Source organism: Anomaloglossus baeobatrachus, chromosome 3 (assembly GCF_048569485.1).
Source record: "Anomaloglossus baeobatrachus isolate aAnoBae1 chromosome 3, aAnoBae1.hap1, whole genome shotgun sequence".
Taxonomy (NCBI): domain Eukaryota; kingdom Metazoa; phylum Chordata; class Amphibia; order Anura; family Aromobatidae; genus Anomaloglossus; species Anomaloglossus baeobatrachus.
This window is the reverse complement of record NC_134355.1, coordinates 458,158,423-458,178,805: the sequence shown is the minus strand read 5'-3', so window position 1 is coordinate 458,178,805 and position 20,383 is coordinate 458,158,423. Positions and strand designations below refer to the sequence as shown.

The 20,383-nt window shown below is 44.1% G+C and overlaps 1 protein-coding gene across 1 annotated transcript in view; it reads left to right on the top strand.

Annotated features, from left to right (window-relative positions):
• The first annotated feature begins 3,006 nt into the window (after positions 1-3,006).
• Positions 3,007-20,383, top strand: part of ATP13A4 (ATPase 13A4) — a 185,717-nt gene continuing 168,340 nt past the window's right edge. The window contains exon 1 of the mRNA XM_075340497.1: positions 3,007-3,152. Within this exon, the coding sequence (XP_075196612.1) occupies positions 3,090-3,152 (63 nt within the window). The 5' untranslated portion in view covers positions 3,007-3,089. The remainder of the gene's footprint in view (positions 3,153-20,383) is intronic.

Genomic DNA, 20,383 nt, shown 5'->3' with positions numbered 1-20,383 from the left:
TTCAGTTGAGGTGTTTGCTAGTTTCCAAACGTATGCATGGAAATAAATGTCCAAATCCAGACCTGTTTGTGAATCTACTTGTATGTATGTTCTCTAGTAACATCAGGTGGAGGAAGCCCGCATGTGTTTCTGGTAAGGGTCTGTTCACATGGGAGGTGGACAGGAGGCTGGATGGTTCCATCTTGAGAGTTCGGAGGCCTCTTGATAAAAAGGAGGGTACTGTTGTAACGGCTGAATGCCGGTCATTATGACTATCAGGATACGATGGCACTATGGAAAAGCCAGGGACACAAAGATGGTGAATAACAGTTTTCTTTATAAGTCGCAAGAAAAAAATTGACAAAAAAAACAGTTCTTCTTCAACTTATGGGCCACAACAGCCTGGAGTAAACAATAACAATTTATGGAGATCTTCAAGTGTCAGTCTGTAGGGATGAACTGGACTATATCCCCCCACCCCCCCTGCTATTCCGCTCCCTCCTTTATATATTGACAGGGCTTACCCAAGTACACTACTACAGATAACGGCACGTGATGCCTCGAAGGATATAATCTGACAACCACCTCCCCTTATGTTTACAATTCAATCAGGATACCCGACCAACTTCCAGTAAGGGTCCCGTTAGACATAGCGACGCACCAGCGATCGCACCAGCAATCCGACCTGGCAGTGATTGCTGGAATGTCACTACATGGTCGCTGTTGAGCTGTCAATTAGGCAGATCTCCACAGCGACTAGCCATCAGCCACCAGCGACCCATGTAACGACGGCTTCCTGTACACTCAGAACCGGCGCTCGTTGGTCTCCCGCCATCAAACACGCTGATGCGTGCTGCACAGCGGGAGACCAACGAGCATAAAATGGTCCTGATCATTTTGTCACAATCAGCAACCTCGCAGCAGGGGCCTGCTCGCTGCTGCTTGTCACACACAGCAATATTACTGGCGAGGTCGCTGAAACGTCACAAAACCTGTGACGTTTCAGCGATCTCACTAGCGATCTCGCTATGTGTGACGGGGGCTTAAGTAAATTTATGTACATGTACCTCTATTCAATACTCTCTACCTCACTGCCTCCTGACAGTGTGATAAAACAAAGGTAAAATTGTCAGGTAGTTTTAATCTGTTATTATCAGCACAACACAGCTTAACTTCTAATAAATTCCAGGTCAGAGAAAATGCATCAGGATGAACAAGCAAACACAGCTCCTTCTCAGCGAATATTCTTTCAAAGAATAGTCTTCCTTCAATGTTTCCTTATCCTATCTGTCTGTCCCTAACTGACTATTAGTACACCGATCGGTCTCAGGTCAATTGTTACTTACAGAAGTCTTTCGACCAAGATGGTGTCGGTCTCCCTCAAACTGCTTTTGATTCACTCCCAGATGATCTTATCCAAGCACTTTCTAGAGAAAAGTTCACTCAGATTAATTCCCCTCATTAGGGGCAGTAGGAGCTCCAAAGAAAAAAACGAATAAGCAGTCCACAAAAGAAAAAAAAAACCAAGCAATCTTATTAGTCCAAAACACAGGAGAACAACAACCTTCTCCTTCTCGTGCAGTCTCCAGATCTCAACTGAACTTTTAACTGTTTCTATCTGTTTACGTTACTAGGGAAACCTAATATAACCCCGTACTGTCTAGCTGTGTGCCTGCCCTCTAGTGACATCTAGTGGCCATTTAAGTTATAGCATATATATATACTAAACTTCATTAACAAACATACAAATTTATCTTATGTACATTTTTACCCTGTTACACTGTCACGGTCGTTTCTCTGTTGCAGAGTTTTGGGACAAGTTCTGGGTCAAAGTCTGACTTTATTTCGTAAGACTCTGTTTATTAAATTAATTCCCTTTCCTTTGTGAAGGAGAGGGTTAATGTCTGTTTACCTTCCAGTAGCTCCTGACTCCTGGTCAGGTGTTTCCGGTTGGTACCACACAAAGGTCCTATATATTCCCTCTACTTCCACCAGAGGGTGCCGGTTGCTTTCATCATTTGGTAGCTTGGCCTTGAGGAGAAAGGAGCTGGTGGAACCCTCTCTCTGACAATCACTTTGTGGGCTGCAGCATTGTTGCTTGCTGCAGCATTTCTAGGTGTGCTGGTTGTACGGTATGGATGTTACTCAGTAGTCAGTTGTCCTTCACCCTTTTATATTGTTCCCCTTGTGCACTTTTAGTGGCTCCTTTTGTGTGTGGTTCCCAGGTGTACGAGTAGTTGTTATAGTTACCCCTGTTTTGTCTTTACTTGTTGGTCGGTATGGTTGTTGACTTCTGCTCTTGTCCCTTTTCCCCGGGTGGTGGGTTGTGGAGTGGTGTCTTACCATCAGGGACAAGAACAGAAGACACAGGAGGGCCTAGGTTGGGGGCCCAGACCTCCCTACCTTCAAAGGTACCTCCGGGTGTTAGGGTGAGCACAGGACCCCCAGCCTTAGGGCCAGTATAGGTTTTCCTGTGTTCCCCTGGTCACTTAGTGACAATAGGTCATCAATATGTAAGTTACAGACAATTTTTTTACAATGAAATCTTTGTTTCAACATTGTGTCATTTTCTGATTACTTTTTTTTTTATTAAAGATACTGATATGAAAAATCTTTAAAAATAAGCTTAAAAGGGTTAACAATTTAAAAATTTGTTTAAAAAACAAACAGTTACCCTTCCAAGCAGCTGAGCTCACTGGCTGCAGCGCTATCAACAAGATGTCACCGCTGCAGACAAACAACAGTGTCTGATGGCAAACATTTGTCTCTTGACCCAAAGAGGGTAATACTCAGTTTGGGTTTATATTACTAACTCTGTTTGCACAGCAGGTTATTTTATTATACATTCACTTTACTCAGATAACAATGTATTTTTTATTAGTATTCTATCTTTGCTGGGTTGGGCTGGGTCACGTTAACATTTTAAAGTTTTATTTTGGCCACTTCCTATGAGCACTTTAAGTTACCTGTCTGTAAAGGGTTACATTACCTGGCTGATCTAGAAGGTGGAGCTAGCTTTTAGTTCCTTCACCAGAGAAGTATATGTGTATCTCTGACTGTTCAGCAAGGTGTTTAGGGATTTCACTACACAGGAACACTTCTCGGGATTGATGGGGGAAAAGCTAATGAAAAATCATCATGCCTTGCTTAATGTGGGGGAGGAAAATGAGATGGTAAGTTTTCTAGTTTAATCCATTTGCATAACACTCTGTTGACATAGAAAAGGCTGTTGGCTCTGCATCAGACTTGGCTGTATTACTTATCTTATTAGGTCTAGTATAAGTTTATCTGCAGATGTAGCAGAGTGGAGTTTGGTATTTGTTCTTGCTGATTACAGCACTTTGATTTATGACTTGATATGTTTTGAGGAAATCGCCAAAGGTAAACAAGGCAAACTCTGCTACTTCTGTTACTACTTTATCAGTGAATTCCAGAACTGCGTTTCCTACACTGGAAAACTGGAGGAATTCTAGTTTAGGGGTGACACAGACGTACAGGTATGAAACCCAACCCACATAAAGTTATTGAGGGCAGAAGAATAAGTCTTTGTCTAGTACTTGACTTTAACCACAACACAATTTGTGTGGCCAAGGTTTGCTCTGTGTCGCTATTACATTGCAGCATAATGTATGGTACCGCGACAATTTCTATAAAGTCGGGACCAGTTATCTTTTTCTATGACTTGCAATAGCCTAAGACTGGAGTCACACTAACGTATGGCATCTGATGCGAGAGCTCTGCTGCGAGCGTGAGCCAAGTGTCATGCGACTGTGAGTGTATATCACACTGCACTGGGATAACATCCGAGTGCAGTCCGATGTTTCTCTCGCACCCATTAACTTGAATGGGTGCAAGTCATAGGGCTCTAGCAGAATATCACAGCACGTTGCCGCTTTTCTCGTATCCAGAATCTGTATACGAGAAATGCTGACCAACTGCTCTCCCTCATTGACTAGCATTGGTCAGAGTGGAATACGAGATTTTCTCGCATTGCACTCATCCATTTTTCACACTCGTGTGAGCGTACCCTAACAGTCGCTGTATATCTATTTTTGGCCACGTTCACATGTTCAGTAATTGGTCAGTATTTTACATCATTATGTGTAAGGCTAAACCAGGAGTGGGTGAAAAATGCAGGAGTGGTGCCTGTGATTCTATTATACTTTTCCTCTGAATTTTCCACTCATGGTTCTGGCTTACAAATACTGAGGTAAGAAACTGTCCGAATACATAAAGTGTGCACGTGGCCTTTAGCTGCATTATCCAGCAGTGTAGCAGTGGCACAGAGTGATGCTTTGCTGCCCCAGCTCTGTAGTAGCCATATAGACCCAACCGAAAGACAAGTGCCCATACTGAGGAATGCTTTAGAAAATTAGGAATAAAAGAGTTCTAGAAATGTGAAATGTAGCACATTTGCCTTCATGCAGTCTACAACAATTTCTCACACATATCCGTGGGCTAGACATTTTCAGTATGCTAGTATGATTGATATAAGTTGCCTTGAGAAGGTTGAAGACTCTGAGATGAATACATGCCAAGACAATTTAAATCCTTCCTTCATGCTTGACCTACAGTGTAGTGTTTGTCACCGGCGTGAAATTTGTTGATTTTTGTTAAGCATTTAAACCTATTAGGCATTGCTATAGAAACTGCATTTCTGAAGTAGACTTTGTACTTGTATAAAAATTTCTGTTTTCAATTTTTTTTTAACTTCTTGAGTAACTTTCCCTCTATTTGTTAACCTGCTCAGAAACAGCCCCGACCAGTTTACGATGAATACGTCTCCATAACGCCTTATTCGTTGCGTTCTGCTGAAAGGGACAAACTCTCCTTTCTGTTTCTAGGAATTTAATATGGATGGGATTACTCAAATCATAATCCCAACTGTATTAAAATAAGGGCTCTTTCACACCTCAGCCTTTTTTTGGTATGTGCATTATTCGTTTTTTTTTTTTTTGTCTCCTCTCCTTCATATGAGAAAAAAGGATGCAACAGTAATTGTAAACACTGGCACATTGACCAAAAATGGACCAACAGGTTAAAAAACTTGTATCTTTTTTCAGTCATGAGAAAAAACTGATGTGTGAATTTGACCCAAGGTTATGTGCTTTCAACGTTTCTAAAAAAAAAAATGAATATAAAGTACATAGGAGATAACTGCTTTATTAGAATCTCAAATTTGATACTGAATCTAATATCTTCTCTTCTTGCCATTTAGGATTTGAAGGGATTGCCTGCTACTGGACATCCCTTTACAATCCTTGAAAGTCCAGCTCACCACCACCTGACCTGACCGCTGCCCAGACTCAGATGTTGGCCCTGCTCCGGCCGCATAACAGACAATAAGAAGAATAATCCAGCTGGGTGCAAACGGTGTTTCTTTATTCGTGCATGAGTGAACAGTGCACAATCAACGTTAACGCGTTTCTAACTTAACGCCCTTAGTCATATGAGTAATATGTCTGTAATGTGCAAAGTAAAATAATAATAAAAAAAATGCTAACTTCAATCTCCTGCACCTCCATTTAAAGCCCTGAGTCCCTAAACAATCTCAAGACTTTGTTTGTAAGGGTATACTCACACGAGTGTGAAAAACGGACGAGTGCAATGCGATAAAATCCCGCACTGCACTCTGACCAATGTTAATCAATGAGGGAGCAAATCAAAAAAGTCCGTGGAGCCTCTGTTAGGAGTCTCAACACAGAAACTAGCCAGATATCCCTCCGGGAAAGACCTAGCCAAGGAGTGGCTCTTTTTAGGAGACCACCATAACCACCATATTAAGTGGCCCTTTTAGTCAATATCCAACTCTTTGACAAGTTTAAAGATATGACAAGGGAAATACCAAGGCCAGGTATCCATCCACAGACAGCTGTTTCGGGGTATTGCCCCTCATCAGTGTGGAGTAGGATTCTGGCCAGGTGGGAGCAATGCCTAGTAGACCAACAAGACAAAACAATCACTGATCTCGGGGAGACCAGCCAGAGAAAACACTGCCGGCAGCCAACGAGGGCGCTCAATACAGTGAAATCCTAGGTGCATTGCCCCCTGGGAAATATGCAACTCAAAAAAGTCCGTGGAGCCTCTGTTAGGAGTCTCAACACAGAAACTAGCCAGATAATCAATGAGGGAGAGCAGTTGGTCAGCTTTTCTCGCATCCAGGTTCTAGATGCGAGAAAAGTCGCAACATGCTGCGATTTTCTGAGAGCTGTATCACTTGCACCCATTCAAGTCTATGGGTGCGAGAGAAACATCGTACTGCACTCGGATGTTATCCCAGTGCGGTGCATTATACGCACAGGCTGAGAATGGAGGAGATGCGGGATTAACCCTTACCTCTCCTCCGCAGCAACCGCCCTCAGCTTCACAAGTGTGACCTGATTGCAAGATTAGGTCACAGTTGCATGGTACTCAGCTCACGCTCGCAGCAGAGCCTGAGCCGGGGGTCATTAGCATACCGCGTCCAATGCTCTCACATCAGATGCCATACGTTCGTATGAGTCCAGCCTAATGTGAATGCTGTTGCAGCCTGTTAGCAGCTGTTCATTGGCTGTAGCCTTCACACTTCTGTCAATGACCACCATTGAGCTTCAATGACCACCAATACGACTTAATACTGACCCTAAGTGAATAGCATCCCCCAAAAGATGAAAATGGAGCAGCTGACACGCTGCTGCATCAGTCACAATTGGTGTTGACACTGACCATGGCCGTATAACCCCTTAGATGCTGCTGTCAATCGAGATAATGACATCAATATGGTTAACACAATGGGGGGGTTTCCCTTTTTAACCATAACATCATCCTGAGATCATGTTTCTGTGGTCTTGATTACAGATGAGTGAACCTGAAAAGTAAAATTCGGTGTTTGTACCGAGCACAACAGTGTCAGAGTTTGGAGTTCGGGTGCTTTACATATGGAGACTACTTGCTCGAGCATCGCTGTGCTCGGGTATGCTTGGTGCTCAGCCCAGTTTGAGACGCATGCAGTGTTTGAATGGCTCTCACTGAGGGTAAAATCAGTGTTATTGGATGTAGTGTGTACAAAAGAAAAAGAAAAATTGAAGAAGCTCGCCCAACCATCCCCAGAAGTGATCGGTTTATGGCTGGCTATATGTGGGTGGAGACCCAAACTGCCCATTTAGTGACTTTCATTAGGGTTCAGGTCAAGTCCGAGTCCAGAACCAAATTTTATCTAAAATCAGGGTGAACCCGCCAAATGGAATTTCAACTGGTCCACTCATCTCTAGTCCTGATAGTTCCATGGCAATTCACGACCAAATAAAGGCGTTAGGCTATGTGTGCACACTGCAGATTTGTTTCTTCATCAAAAAACGCACCCTCTGGACGAAAAAAACGCATCAAAAAACATATACGTTTATACCAAGTTTTGGTGCAGTTTTGGTGCCGGTTTGCCTGCTGTTTTGACCTTGCGGAAAAACGCAGGGAGTTGCAGAAAATAAGTGACATGCTGCTTCTTTTTGCTGCAGAAGATCTGCAGCAAAATCTGTAAGGAAAGAAGAAGCAACGTGCACACAGCATTTTGGATTTCTCATAGACTTTGCTGGGGAAGGACTGCATGAAGTTTATGAACACAAATTGTACCAATTCTGCAGCAATTCTGCACCCAAAACTGCAGCAAATCTGCAGCAAAATCACAGTGTGCGCACAGGGGCTGTTAAGGTGGTGTCACACACAGCGACAACGACAACGTCGTCGCTGCTACGTCACCATTTTCTGTGACGTTGCAGCGACGTCCCATCGCTGTCGCTGTGTGTGACATCCAGCAATGACCTGGCCCCTGCTGTGATGTCGCCGGTCGTTGCTGAATGTCCAGATTCATTTTTTGGTCGTCGCTCTCCCGCTGTGAAGCACACATCGCTGTGTGTGACAGCAAGAGAGCGACGAAATGAAGCGAGCAGGGAGCAGGAGCCGGCGTCTGGCAGCTGCGGTAAGCTGTAACCAGGGTAAACATCGGGTAACCAAGGGAAGACCATTCCCTGGTTACCCGATATTTAACTTCGTTACCAGCGTCCGCCGCTCTCGCTGCCACTGCCGGCTCCCTCCTCTGTGCACATGTAGCTGTAGTACATATCGGGTAATTAACCCGATGTGTACTGTAGCTAGGAGAGCAGGGAGCCAGCGCTAAGCAGTGTGCGCGGCTCCCTGCTCTGTGCACATGTAGCTGCAGTACACATCGGGTAATTAACCCGATGTGTACTGTAGCTAGGAGAGCAGGGAGCCAGCACTCAGTGTGCGCGGCTCCCTGCTCTCTGCACATGTAGCACAGCGTCATTATGATCGCTGCTGCTTCTGCTGTGTTTGACAGTTAAGCAGCGATAGTTAAGGTCGCTGTTACGTCACAGAAAATGGTGACGTAACAGCGACGTCGTCGCTGTCGCTATGTGTGAACTCAGCTTTAGAGTCTGCCAGCTATAGGGGCCTGTTCAGAAGTTAGCTACATTTAGATGGTAAAAATAACATTTTTCCTTCCTGTCATGCCACTTTGCATTAATTCCTAAAAAGCATGTGAACGGTTAATAAACTACCTGACAGCAATTATGAATATGTTGTGAAATGGTATCACTTTGAGGGGGATTTCCAATATATGCGTCCCCCAAAATCACTGCAAACCTGATTAGTTCCCTTACAAAAAAAAAAAAAAAGTTTTGTAAATTTCCTGGCAAACATGTAAAAACCACTGCTACAATTTTAGACCTTTTGAACAACCTAACAATTAAAAGAACATTATACAGAGGGTGCGGATGTGGAGCAGACATGAGATAAATGTAATTTATTAACTATTTTGTGTGGTGTGACTATCTGGATTAAAGTGATAATCATTCAAAGTTAGAAAATTACTCCTTTTTACAAAATGTTCTCAAATTTCTGATACTTTTATAAATAAGTCAAAATATATTGACCTAAATTTTTCATTATCATAAAATCTAATGTGTCATGAAAAAACTCAAAATCACCGGGATATGTTGAAACATGGCAGGGTTTTTGCCACATAAAGTGACACGTCAGATTTGAAAAATTTGGCCTGGTCACTAAGTGGTTAAACTGTTTCCCTTTAAAGGAGTAAACACTATCTTTCTACTGACAAGTTTGTTGAGGACACGATTATGTAATATGAATATGTATGTCTTACAGGTTCTGCTCCTGCTTCACTTATTGCTCATGTAAGTGAATGCTCATACCAGTATTTCCATTCATTGTGACCCAGATCTCCACAATAGAAGGTGTAGCCCAAAAGGATTGATTGTCTATAAATCTCCTAAATGAATAATTACACTGGGAACTCATTTATGAGTTTGCCTTTTAAAGTGTATTGTGCTAGGTAGACAAAACCTAGCATATGTTAATGCAGGGGTCTCAAACTCAGCTGGGTATGTCATGGGCCACATATAGAAAAATAATAATTTGGGGGGCCGCATTCTTTGCAGGGCTAACTGACGTTTTCAGTGGTACCATTTATTTCTCTTTACAACTTTGGACCACTGTTTTTGAACAGATTTTGCTTGTTTATTATAAAAAATGCACCTTTTTGTTTATATATAAAAAAGGATTTTTAATGGTGAAAAAAAATCATGCTTTATTTTTAATTATATATTTTTTATACATTTTGTCCCCTTCTTGTAAGTAATATTACAATTAGCACCATGTAGTAATTTTGGCCAACATCCTGTAGTAATTTTTCCATCCTGGTCCTCATGTTTTAGTAATTTACTCGATCCTGTTCCCCTTCTTGTAGAAAAGTGCCCCTTCCTGTAGTAATGAGCCCATCCTGGTTGCCATCCTATAGTAATGTGCCCGTCCTGGTCTCCATCCTGTAGTAATGTGCCCATCTTGGTCTCCATCCTGTGGTAATATGCCCATCCTGTAGTAATGTGCCCCATCTTAATCCCCATCCTGTAGTCATGTGCCCCATCCTGCTGTAAAGTGCCTATCCTTCTCCCCTGGTAGTAATGTGCTCATCCTGGTCCCCTGGTAGTAATGTGCCCATCCTGGTTTTCTTGTAGTAATGTGTCCATCCTTGTCCTCATCTTGTAGTAATGTGCCCATCATTGTGCCCTTTTACAAATGTGCTAACTCTGGTGCTCTTCTTGTATTAATTTCCCCCTTTGTGGTCCTCTTCTTGTAGCAATGCCCTGTAGTAGTCTCGCCTATTGTGCCATTCTACACACACACACACACACACTCATACACCTCTGGGGGTATACAGCACTGAGGTGGGGGACACACAGCTCTGGGGGTATGCAGCACTGGGGTTGGGGGGGAGCAGACAGTTCTGGGGCAGAATATAGGCAGCACTTGGGTTGGGGGGACAGACCGTTCTGGGGAGGTATATAGGCAGTGCTGGGGTTGGGAGACAGACAGTTCTGGGGGTGTCTAGGTAGCACTGGGGTTGAGGGAACAGACAGTGCTTTGGGGTAGACAGTTTTGGGAGTATACAGGCAGAACTGGGTTTGGGGGGGACGGACAGTTCTGGGGGGTATACAAGCACTGGGGTTGGGGGGCCAGACAGTTCTGGGGGGTATACAGGCAGCACTGTGATTGGGGGGGCACAGTTCTGGGAGGTATAAAGGCAGCGCTTGGATTGGGGGGACATATAGCTAGGTGGAATATTGGTGCTTCGGGTCCTCTCTCCATCTGTGGGATGGTATGGTACGCTAGCTCTGCCCACCGATGAACTTGCCCTGGATGCAGCACTCAGCAGGTGTGGATTTAACTGCCAGCAGCCAGGAAATGTGGGTGCCAGCCCGAGCACTGCAGTCCCTGGAATCTGGCACGGAAGCCGCAGGATACATCACCGTCCTTGTCACCTGGCTGTCCTCTGTTCCCTCGTGTCCTCTTCTTGCAACCCACAGGCCCGTGGCCCCCTTGGTGATCATGTCCCTGACTCTGCAGTCAGTCAGCACTTTACTTCAGATGTGCTGCGCAGATTCAAGCCTTGTGCACAACTATTCCATGGGCAGCGGCTGGCCGATCAGAGGCAAGCAAGTGACGTCATATGCTTCAGCTACTGGTCTCTGATTGACTGGCGGCTGCGATAGCTGTGCACAGAGCTTTACTGCGCAGCGACGGCAAATAATCTGAAATAAAGCGCTGACTGCTGCGGCCTCTGCACCGGCCGGGATCATCAAGGAGGCCACAAGAAGCCGCCTCAGGGGCCGCATGCGGCTCGCGGGCCGTGCGTTTGAGACCTCTGCGTTAATGTTTGCAATTACTGTGTTCTTTACATATGAGACTGTCTACCACTTATAGACTCTAAAGGTGGTCAGTAACCCAGGCAACAAGTAGTTAAGAATAGAATTAAAAATCCCTCTGTTCTAGAGAAGAGGATTTTTAATAAAAAGTAAACTGCAAAGTTGCTTGACTTTCCAATTTTGCCTATTAAATATAATTAGACTAATCCTTTAAAAACAATCAGTCAGCAGGTTTTTGCTATGTAATCTGAGAGTGCATGATGTAGGGGCAGAGACCCTGATTCTAGCGATGTGTCACTTATTAGTCTGTGTGCTGTTGTTTTATTAAAATCAGTGTTTTATCAGCAGATTATTACCACTGTAGCGCTGGTGGTTGTGGACCCCAGGATCAGCCTTAAGGCCTCGTCACACGGTACGATATATCGTGCGATCGCATTAGCGATCGCACCCGCCCCCGTCGTATGTATTATTGAAACAAATAGACAAAGCAGCAAATCACAATGAGGTGATTATTATGGGGGACTTCATCTACCCCGATATAGACTGGGAAACTGAAACCTGTGTATCTCAGAAAGGAAACCGGCTTCTGTCAGTAACTAAGGATAATTATCTGTCCCAACTTGTGCCGGGCCCAACTAGAGGGGCAGCCCTTCTGGACTTAATTTTAAGCAACAGGCCAGATAGAATAACAGACATACGAGTGGATGGGCACCTAGGGAATAGTGACCACAATATAATACAATTCCACTTGTCCTTCAGTAAGGTGCCTTGGAGGGGGGTTACAAAAACGCTGAATTTCAGGAAAGCAAAGTTTGATCAGCTTAGAGAAGACCTTCGCCAAATTGATTGAGACAATGTCCTCAAAAATGGGAGCACAGAAAATAAGTGGGAAATTTTTAAATCGGTATTAAACACCCACTGCGAGCTAGCCATACCATACGGAAATAAAAGGGCTAGGAACAGGAGAAAACCAATGTGGCTAAATAAGGATGTAAAAGGGGCAATGAATAATAAGAAAAAGGCATTTAAAAAGCTAAAACAAGAAGGCAGCAAAGAAGCATTAAAAAGATATAGAGAAAAAAATAAAATGTGTAAAAAACAAATACATTTAGCAAAAGTAGAAACTGAGAGACTCATTGCTAAGGAAAGCAAAACAAATCCCAAACTATTCTTTAATTATATAAACAGAAAAAAGATTAAAATTGATGGTGTCGGCCCTTTAAAGAACAATGAGGGTAAAATCATAGAGAGCGATGTGGGAAAAGCAAATGTTTTAAATACTTTTTTCTCAACTGTGTTCACACAGGAAAAGCATATGCCACGGGAAATGCAGAGTGATCATGTAAACGCTTCATTAAGTATGACCTGCCTAACCCAGGAAGGAGTGCAGAACCGACTTAGTAACATTAAAATTGACAAATCACCAGGCCCTGATGGCATTCACCCTTGGGTATTAAGGGAGTTAAGTAATGTGATAGACAGGCCTCTATTCCTTATATTTAAAGACTCTATAGAAACTGGGTCTGTTCCACTGGATTGGCAGCTAGCAAGTATGATACCAATATTCAAAAAAGGGTGTAAAAGGGAACCTGGAAACTATAGGCCGGTAAGCTTAACATCTGTTGTGGGTAAAATGTTTGAAGGGTTTTTAAGGGATACTATTATGGAATGTCTCAATGTTAATAATTGTTTAACTCCATATCAACATGGATTTATGAAGGATCGCTCCTGTCAAACTAACCTGATCAGCTTCTATGAGGATGTAAGCTCTCTCATGGACCGAGGAGAATCATTGGATGTCATTTATCTCGACTTCGGTAAAGCATTTGACACTGTCCCACATAAAAGACTGCTAAGTAAAATGAGAAAGCTTGGGCTCGGGGAAAATGTGTGTAGATAGGTAGGTAGCTGGCTTAGTGGTAGAAAACAAAGAGTGGTTATTAATGGCGCATACTCAGATTGGGCCAGGGTTACTAGTGGGGTGCCACAGGGGTCTGTATTGGGCCCCCTACTATTTAATATATTTATTAATGATCTGGTGGATGGTTTACAGAGTAAAATATCAGTATTTGCAGATGATACAAAACTATGTAAGGTAGTTAACACAAAGGAAGACAGTTTGCAACTACAGATGGATTTGAGTAAATTGGAGAATTGGGCTGAAAAATGGCAAATGAGGTTTAACACAGATAAGTGTAAGGTTATGCACATGGGAAGGAGAAACAGATGCTACGATTACTTACTAAATGGAAAACTGCTGGGGAAATCAGACATGGAAAAAGACTTAAGGCTACTTTACACACTGCGATATCGGTCCCGATATCGCTAGTGTGCGTACCCGCCCCCATCTGTTGCGCGACACGGGCATATCGCTGCCCGTGGCGCACAACATCGCCCAGAGCCGTCACACATACTTACCTGTCCGGCGACGTCGCTGTGACCGGCGAACCGCCTCCTTTCTAAGGGGGCGGTCCGTGCGGCGTCACAGCGACGTCACTGAACCGCCGCCCAATCACAGCGGAGGGGCGGAGATGAGCGGGACGTAACATCCCGCCCACCTCCTTCCTTCCGCATAGCGGCCGGGAGGCAGGTAGGGAGACGTTCCTCGCTCCTGCGGCGTCACACGCAACGATGTGTGACGCCGCAGGAACGAGGAACAACCTCGTTACTGCTGAAGTAACGATAATTGGGAATGGACCCCCGTGTCGCCGATTAGCGATTTTTCACTGTTTTGCAACGATGCAAAATCGCTAATCGATGTCACACGCAACGGCATCGCTAATGCGGCCGGATGTGCGTCACGAATTCCGTGACCCCAACGACTCCGCATTAGCGATGTCGTAGCGTGTAAAGCCCGCTTTAGGCATCTTAATCAATAAGAATCTAAATTGGAGTGCCCAGTGTCAGGCAGCTGCCACCAAAGCAAATAGGGTGATGGGATGCATTAGAAGAGGTCTGGGGGCACGAGATGAAAACATCATTCTCCCTCTGTACAAATCACTTGTCAGACCACACTTGGAGTATTGTGTGCAATTTTGGGCGCCGGTGCTCAAGAAAGACATTACTGAACTTGAAAGGGTTCAGAGGCCGGCTACTAAAATAATAAATGAAGTGGGTGCATTACAATACACGGAAAGGTTATCAAAATTAGGTCTATTTACTCTAGAAAAGAGAAGACTTAGGGGAGACCTAATAAATATGTACAAATATATCAGAGGGCAATATAGAGATCTCTCCCATGATCTGTTTGTACCAAGGACTATGACAAGAACAAGGGGGCATTCTCTTCGATTGGAGGAAAGAAAATTCCTACATCCGCATAGAAGAGGGTACTTAACGGTAAGAGCAGTGAGGCTCAGGAACTCTCTTCCTGAGGAAGTGGTGATGGCCAACTCACTGAATGAATTTAAGAGAGGAATGGATGCTTTTCTTGATAGCAAAAGTATAGAAGGTTATAAATAGCATAATCTTACAGGTAGATAGAAGAGCGACCAAGATTATTAGAGGAATGGGTGGGCTGCAACACCAAGACAGGTTATTAAACTTGGGGTTATTTAGTTTGGAAAAACAAAGGCTTAGGGGGATCTAATCACAATGTATAAACATATGAGGGGACAGTACAGAGACCTTTCCAAAGATCTCTTTACACCTAGGCCTGCGACTGGAACACGGGAGCATCCGCTACGTCTTGAGGAAAGAAGGTTTAATCATAATCACAGACGAGGATTCTTTACTGTACGAGCAGTGAGACTATGGAACTCTCTGCCGCATGATGTTGTAATGAGTGACTCACTACTAACATTTAAGCAGAGCCTGGATGCCTTTCTTGAAAAATATATAATATTACCAGTTATGTATATTAGATTTTATGACAGGGTGTTGATCCAGGGAACTAGTCTGATTGCCGTATATGGAGTCAGGAAGGAATTTTTTTCCCCATTGGAGCTTATATGACACATTGTTTTTTTTTGCCTTCCTCTGGATCAACATGTTAGGCTAGTGGTTGAACTAGATGGACTTAGAGTCTCCCTTCAACCTTAAAAACTATGAAACTATGAAACTATGTGCGTCACGGGCAATTTGTTGCCCGTGGCGCACAATGTTGTTAACACTCGTCACACATACTTACCTTCGTAACAATGTTGCTGTGGGCGGCGAACATCCTCTTCCTGAAGGGGGAGGGATGTTCGGCGTCACAGTGATGTCACACAGCGGCCGCCCAATAGAAGCAGAGGGGTGGAGATGAGCGGGACGTAACATCCCGCCCACCTCCTTTCTTCCGCTTTGCCGGCGGGACGCAGGTAAGCTGTAGTTCGTCATTCCCGGGGTGTCACACGTAGCGATGTGTGTTGCCTCGGGAATGACGAACAACCGGCGAGCAGAAGGAGGAACGACATTATGAAAATGAACAACGTGTCAACGAGCAACAATAAGGTGAGTATTTTTGCTTGTTAACAGTCATTCGGAGGTGTCACACGCTATGATATCTCTAACGATGCCGGATGTGCGACACAAATTCCGTGACCCCGACGACATATCGTTAGATCTATCGTAGCGTGTGACGGGGCCTTTAGAGCTTATGTGCACACTGACGAATTTCATGCATTTATAGATGGATAGATATATAGATAATGGATACATGGATAGATAGATAGATAGATAGAGGGATAGATAGATGGATAGATAGATAAAAAAGAATAGATGGATAGATAGACAGGCAGACCCATGTCAAACACATATATAATGTCCCACCTCCCTGCATATTCTAAGCTGGCACCCTTTAGTGACTTTTATGTGGCACTAAAGGGTACCTAGCCTTGTATTTAGCCAAAAAAATAAATAATTAAAAAAAAAAAAAGCGACATGTAGTCCCCCCCATTTTTGATAGCCAGCTAGGGTAAAGCAGATGTCTGCAGCCTGTAGACCACAGCTGGCTGCTTTACCTCGGTTGGGGATCCACTTTGGAGGGCCCCCAGGCTCTTTTTTATAATTATTTATAAATAAATAATAAAAAATGGGGTTTCCCCCAAATTGGTTCACCAGCCACGGTAAAGCGGACAGCTGTGGTCTCGTATTCTCAGGGTGGGAAGGTCCATAGTTATTGGCCCTTTCCAGCCTAAAAATAGCAGGCCGCAGCCAGCCCAGAAGTGGCGTATCCAATAGATGCGCCAATCCTGGCGCTTCGCCCCAACTCATCCCGTTGCCCTGGTGCGGTGGCAAACAGGGTAATAAATGGGGTTGATACCAGATCTGTAATGTCACCTGACATCAAGCCCAGCAGTTGGTGATGTCATGGCGTCTATCAGATACCCAACATCACCAATTGTCAGTAATAGAAATAGAAAAAAAAATAGACGACAAAAAAAAAATAATTATTTGAAAACACACTCCCCAACACATTCCCTCTTTCACCAATTTATCGTAAAGAAAAAGAAAATCCCCTGTAATCCATTTTGGAAGTCCCATGACGACTCTGGACCTTCTAGAATATGGGGGGCACGCTCATGAAACGTGTCCCCCATTATCTGGGAGTGTAGACCCTCCATGTGAGGAGTGTGGTGCAAAGTGGTGCAAAAATCTGCACCTACTCTCCCCGGGTCCACAGCAGCAGTGTCTGTGCAGCCAGCACAGATCTCACTGAACACAGAAAGGTGAGCTCTGCGCATGCGCCCAGCGTTTATTGTGAAGGAGGAGGGACGCGGGGAATCAACACTGCAAAAAGGTAGAAACACTGGGAAACACCGGCGCGGTACGGGGGGGGGACTTAGCTGGACCCGGGGAGGAGTTTTCTGTCGCATGTGTAATGGCACATGCAACAGAAATTAGAGGAAGAGGGTGAATGCGGGCGGCGCGCTGGTGTGCGTCCTGTCATCTTGGATGAATCGGGAGGGGGCAGAAATGCAGTGAGGCACCTTCTACAGGCTGTGAAGAAACAAAAAAACGGAGTATTCAAGGGCTGAATGTATGAAACATCAATTCTTTATTGAGTATAAATATTAAAAGATTCAATTGATTACAATTATATAATGGTGCTAATGAGAGACAAAGGTGAAGACCCACATGTTGATGGGGAGCAAAGGCAAAAAACACAGTAGAGGAAGGGAAGTAGCCTGAAAGGGAACTAAGTAAAGGAGTAATCATAAGTGGCTGGCAGGTGAGGCGCCCCTATTCTCAGCATAATATATGTATAATCACACAGGCCAAGTCAATATCCCACAGTCAAAGCAGAGAAGAGGCATCAAACGTGTCAGTCACATAATATAAATAAGAGTCCCAAGACTTACACATAATAAAGGTGGTCACCAGAGCATCCCACACCAGCAAAAACATACCCTCCTACGCGCGTTTTGCGACACGAGTTGTTTGTAGCTTCTTCAGGGAAGGTGTATCGGATAATACCGTTTAAGGACCTTAAATAGGCGGTCACATGACCGCATTGTATCTGCAAGGACCTACTTGATGAGTTCAAGCCAATCGGATCTCTGTTCGGGCGCATGCACACCGCGCGATAGGCATCACACGCCCCCCGGCCGTCCAATGAGAGAGGGCGCCCAGAATCCAGGGTAACCTGGACGCCAAGTCATCTCCACCTATCGGGATAGAACAGCCAGAGGGGCGGGCGAGGCCGACGGGCGGCGCGCACGGGTCACAGAGATCAGAGGGCGGAACACAGCTCCTAACCAGAGCCCGTCCATCGGCCAATCGGGCTGTTATGACGGCGCGTGCGCATAGTGCGGCGAGAACCCGCACCTGGTCCCCGGCAGTCCAGTGGGGGGGGGATACCGCTAGCCCCCGGGCCCAGGGACTCCCAGCATCCCCCCCACACCTTCCAGGACACCGGGCAGGCAGTGCGGATGGGTCACCGCGCAATGCGAGCGTGCACAACAATCAGAGGGCGGGACAGGCAGATGGCTAGGAAAGGGGTAAATAAGCCAAGAAAAAAATTGGCAATAAATATCATAAATACCTTTGCTATCACATTCAGTTACTGAGACAGTGTAGATCATAACATGAATTGCAAAAGAAGATTCAAATAATACAATACAATCAAATAAAAAAAAAAAGGAAAAGATAATCTTCTTAAAGTGAGAGTGCATCCATATAATGAGAGAATCATGAATGGAAAATTTCAAATTCGGGTGTTAATTCCAGGGCCAATAAGCAATCCATTAATAGATTTAAATATCAAGAGTCCTATAACGGTAAAAAGAAATAATTTTAGAATACTGGGAAAAGAGTGAAGGGGAAATAAAAAAAGTGAAAAAAACCTATTAAAAACAATTTTAAAAAGAAATAAAAGAGAGAGAATGGTGCAGTACCAACAATTATCAGAGATCTCTTTACAGGAAGGGGGCAAAGTTTAGAGCCAGGCTGTGCCTATACTGTTTGTGCCCTTTCCCATCCATTTCAGCCTCTTCCTCAGTCACCACAGCTCACCGACGTGTCCAACATGAAATTATTCTGGTTTCCCATAGACTTGCATTGGGGTTCGAATATTCGTGAATACTCAAATAGCTGTGAGGTATTTATCGGATATTCGGTGAAGCGAATAATAGGGTATTCGATCATCCCTATTAGTAATGTCAAAGTTACCTTAACATATATATCTATGGTGAAACAGATGGGAATGGTTCTTTAATACTGCCTTGTCACCAACTATCTGTACATTTTGTTCAGTGTCTTATAGGTTCTCTTCCTATTTTATATTGCTAAACTGTGAACTGTGACATCCTCTCATTATCCAGATTCACCACAAAATGGCTGCTGCCTTCATTGCCTGTGCTTTAATACAGGCAGTAATAGTCCATTGCTGTGCTACATCATGTGATGAGATAGCTGCAAGCCATTATGGGGAAGCCCACCTGGTGTCACCCATGATGATGTGAACCTCCTCTGGCTGATATAATCCTCTTCTATGTATACCATGTTGGAAGCCATTTATCTCAATTTGTGTAAATTGTACTGTAGATTGCTTGAATTCGTTATGTTCAGTAAATTCCTATAAAGTTCACACAAATTAAGTTTACATTAACTTGTTCAATCCTTTCTAGTCTCCACCTTTTCACCAATGTACACAACTGTGTTTCCCCAAAAATAAGACCTACCCCAAAAATAAGTCCTAGTTGTATACCATACTATAATATACTGAAATAAGGCTTGGGTAGCCTTTTCAGGATATATAACTTTAATTGATTGCCCCATTTTGTTGCTGTAAATCCTGGAAAGTTCTAGTCATATGTCGGCTAGTTAATGTAAAATTAATATTCACCCCTTCCCTTGCCCACCCATCTGCACCAACGTCTGTAATTGGAAAATGTGTTAATGGCAAATAAATATTCACCCCCCCCTTCCCCACCCAGAATCCCGCCCCCTCTGTGTCGGCATCAGTGATTTAGTCAGATAGCCGTTTTACTGCCCAAGGATCGCAGCTCAATCCCCGGACGGGCTAGCAGCTCTTCTTGCCCAAGCATGTCAGCGTGTTTTTCTTTGCAGCTATTACGCTCAGGTGAACCACAGGCCAGTCCAAGGATTGTTATGCGATCCTCGAGCAGTAACACTGCAGTCTGACTGAATCAGTGATGCCAGCACAGAAGGGTGGGTGGAAATATGAGTGGGGAAAGGGGGTGATACTCATTTTCAATTAACACATGTTACAATCACTGATGCCGGCGCAGAGGGATGGGTGTGATTATGGGTGGCAGAAGGGAGTGAATATTCATTTTCCTGTTACTGTTTGGCTCCTGGTGTTTGAAAAAATATTTTTTTTTCCTGTATACTACAAATTACAACCTGTTCTCACATTCCCTAATAGCTCAGTGTGTTATTACATTGATTCCTAAGCGAAAATCACGGTTCAAATCAAGGAGCATTCATAAAAAGATTTAGAGGAATAGCATCATCCAGCTCGGCCAAGAAAATTGCCAACCTACATTATGTGAGTGCTGTGACAGTTGGAAGAATAAGAATAGAAGCCGTTCATCCATTCAAAAGCTAAGTGGTGTATGTCCAGGCAAAATATTGGAGTCAACAAGTCGGCTCATCACAAGGTCTATCAGTTCTGGCTCGACAAATATGGCAGTGGAAGTGGCTCACATGCTTCGTAATAATGACATCACAGATGTCCATGCAAGCACTCTGCGATACACGTTACACAAGTGTGGAATGGTGGCCAGAAAAAAGGTGAAGAAGCT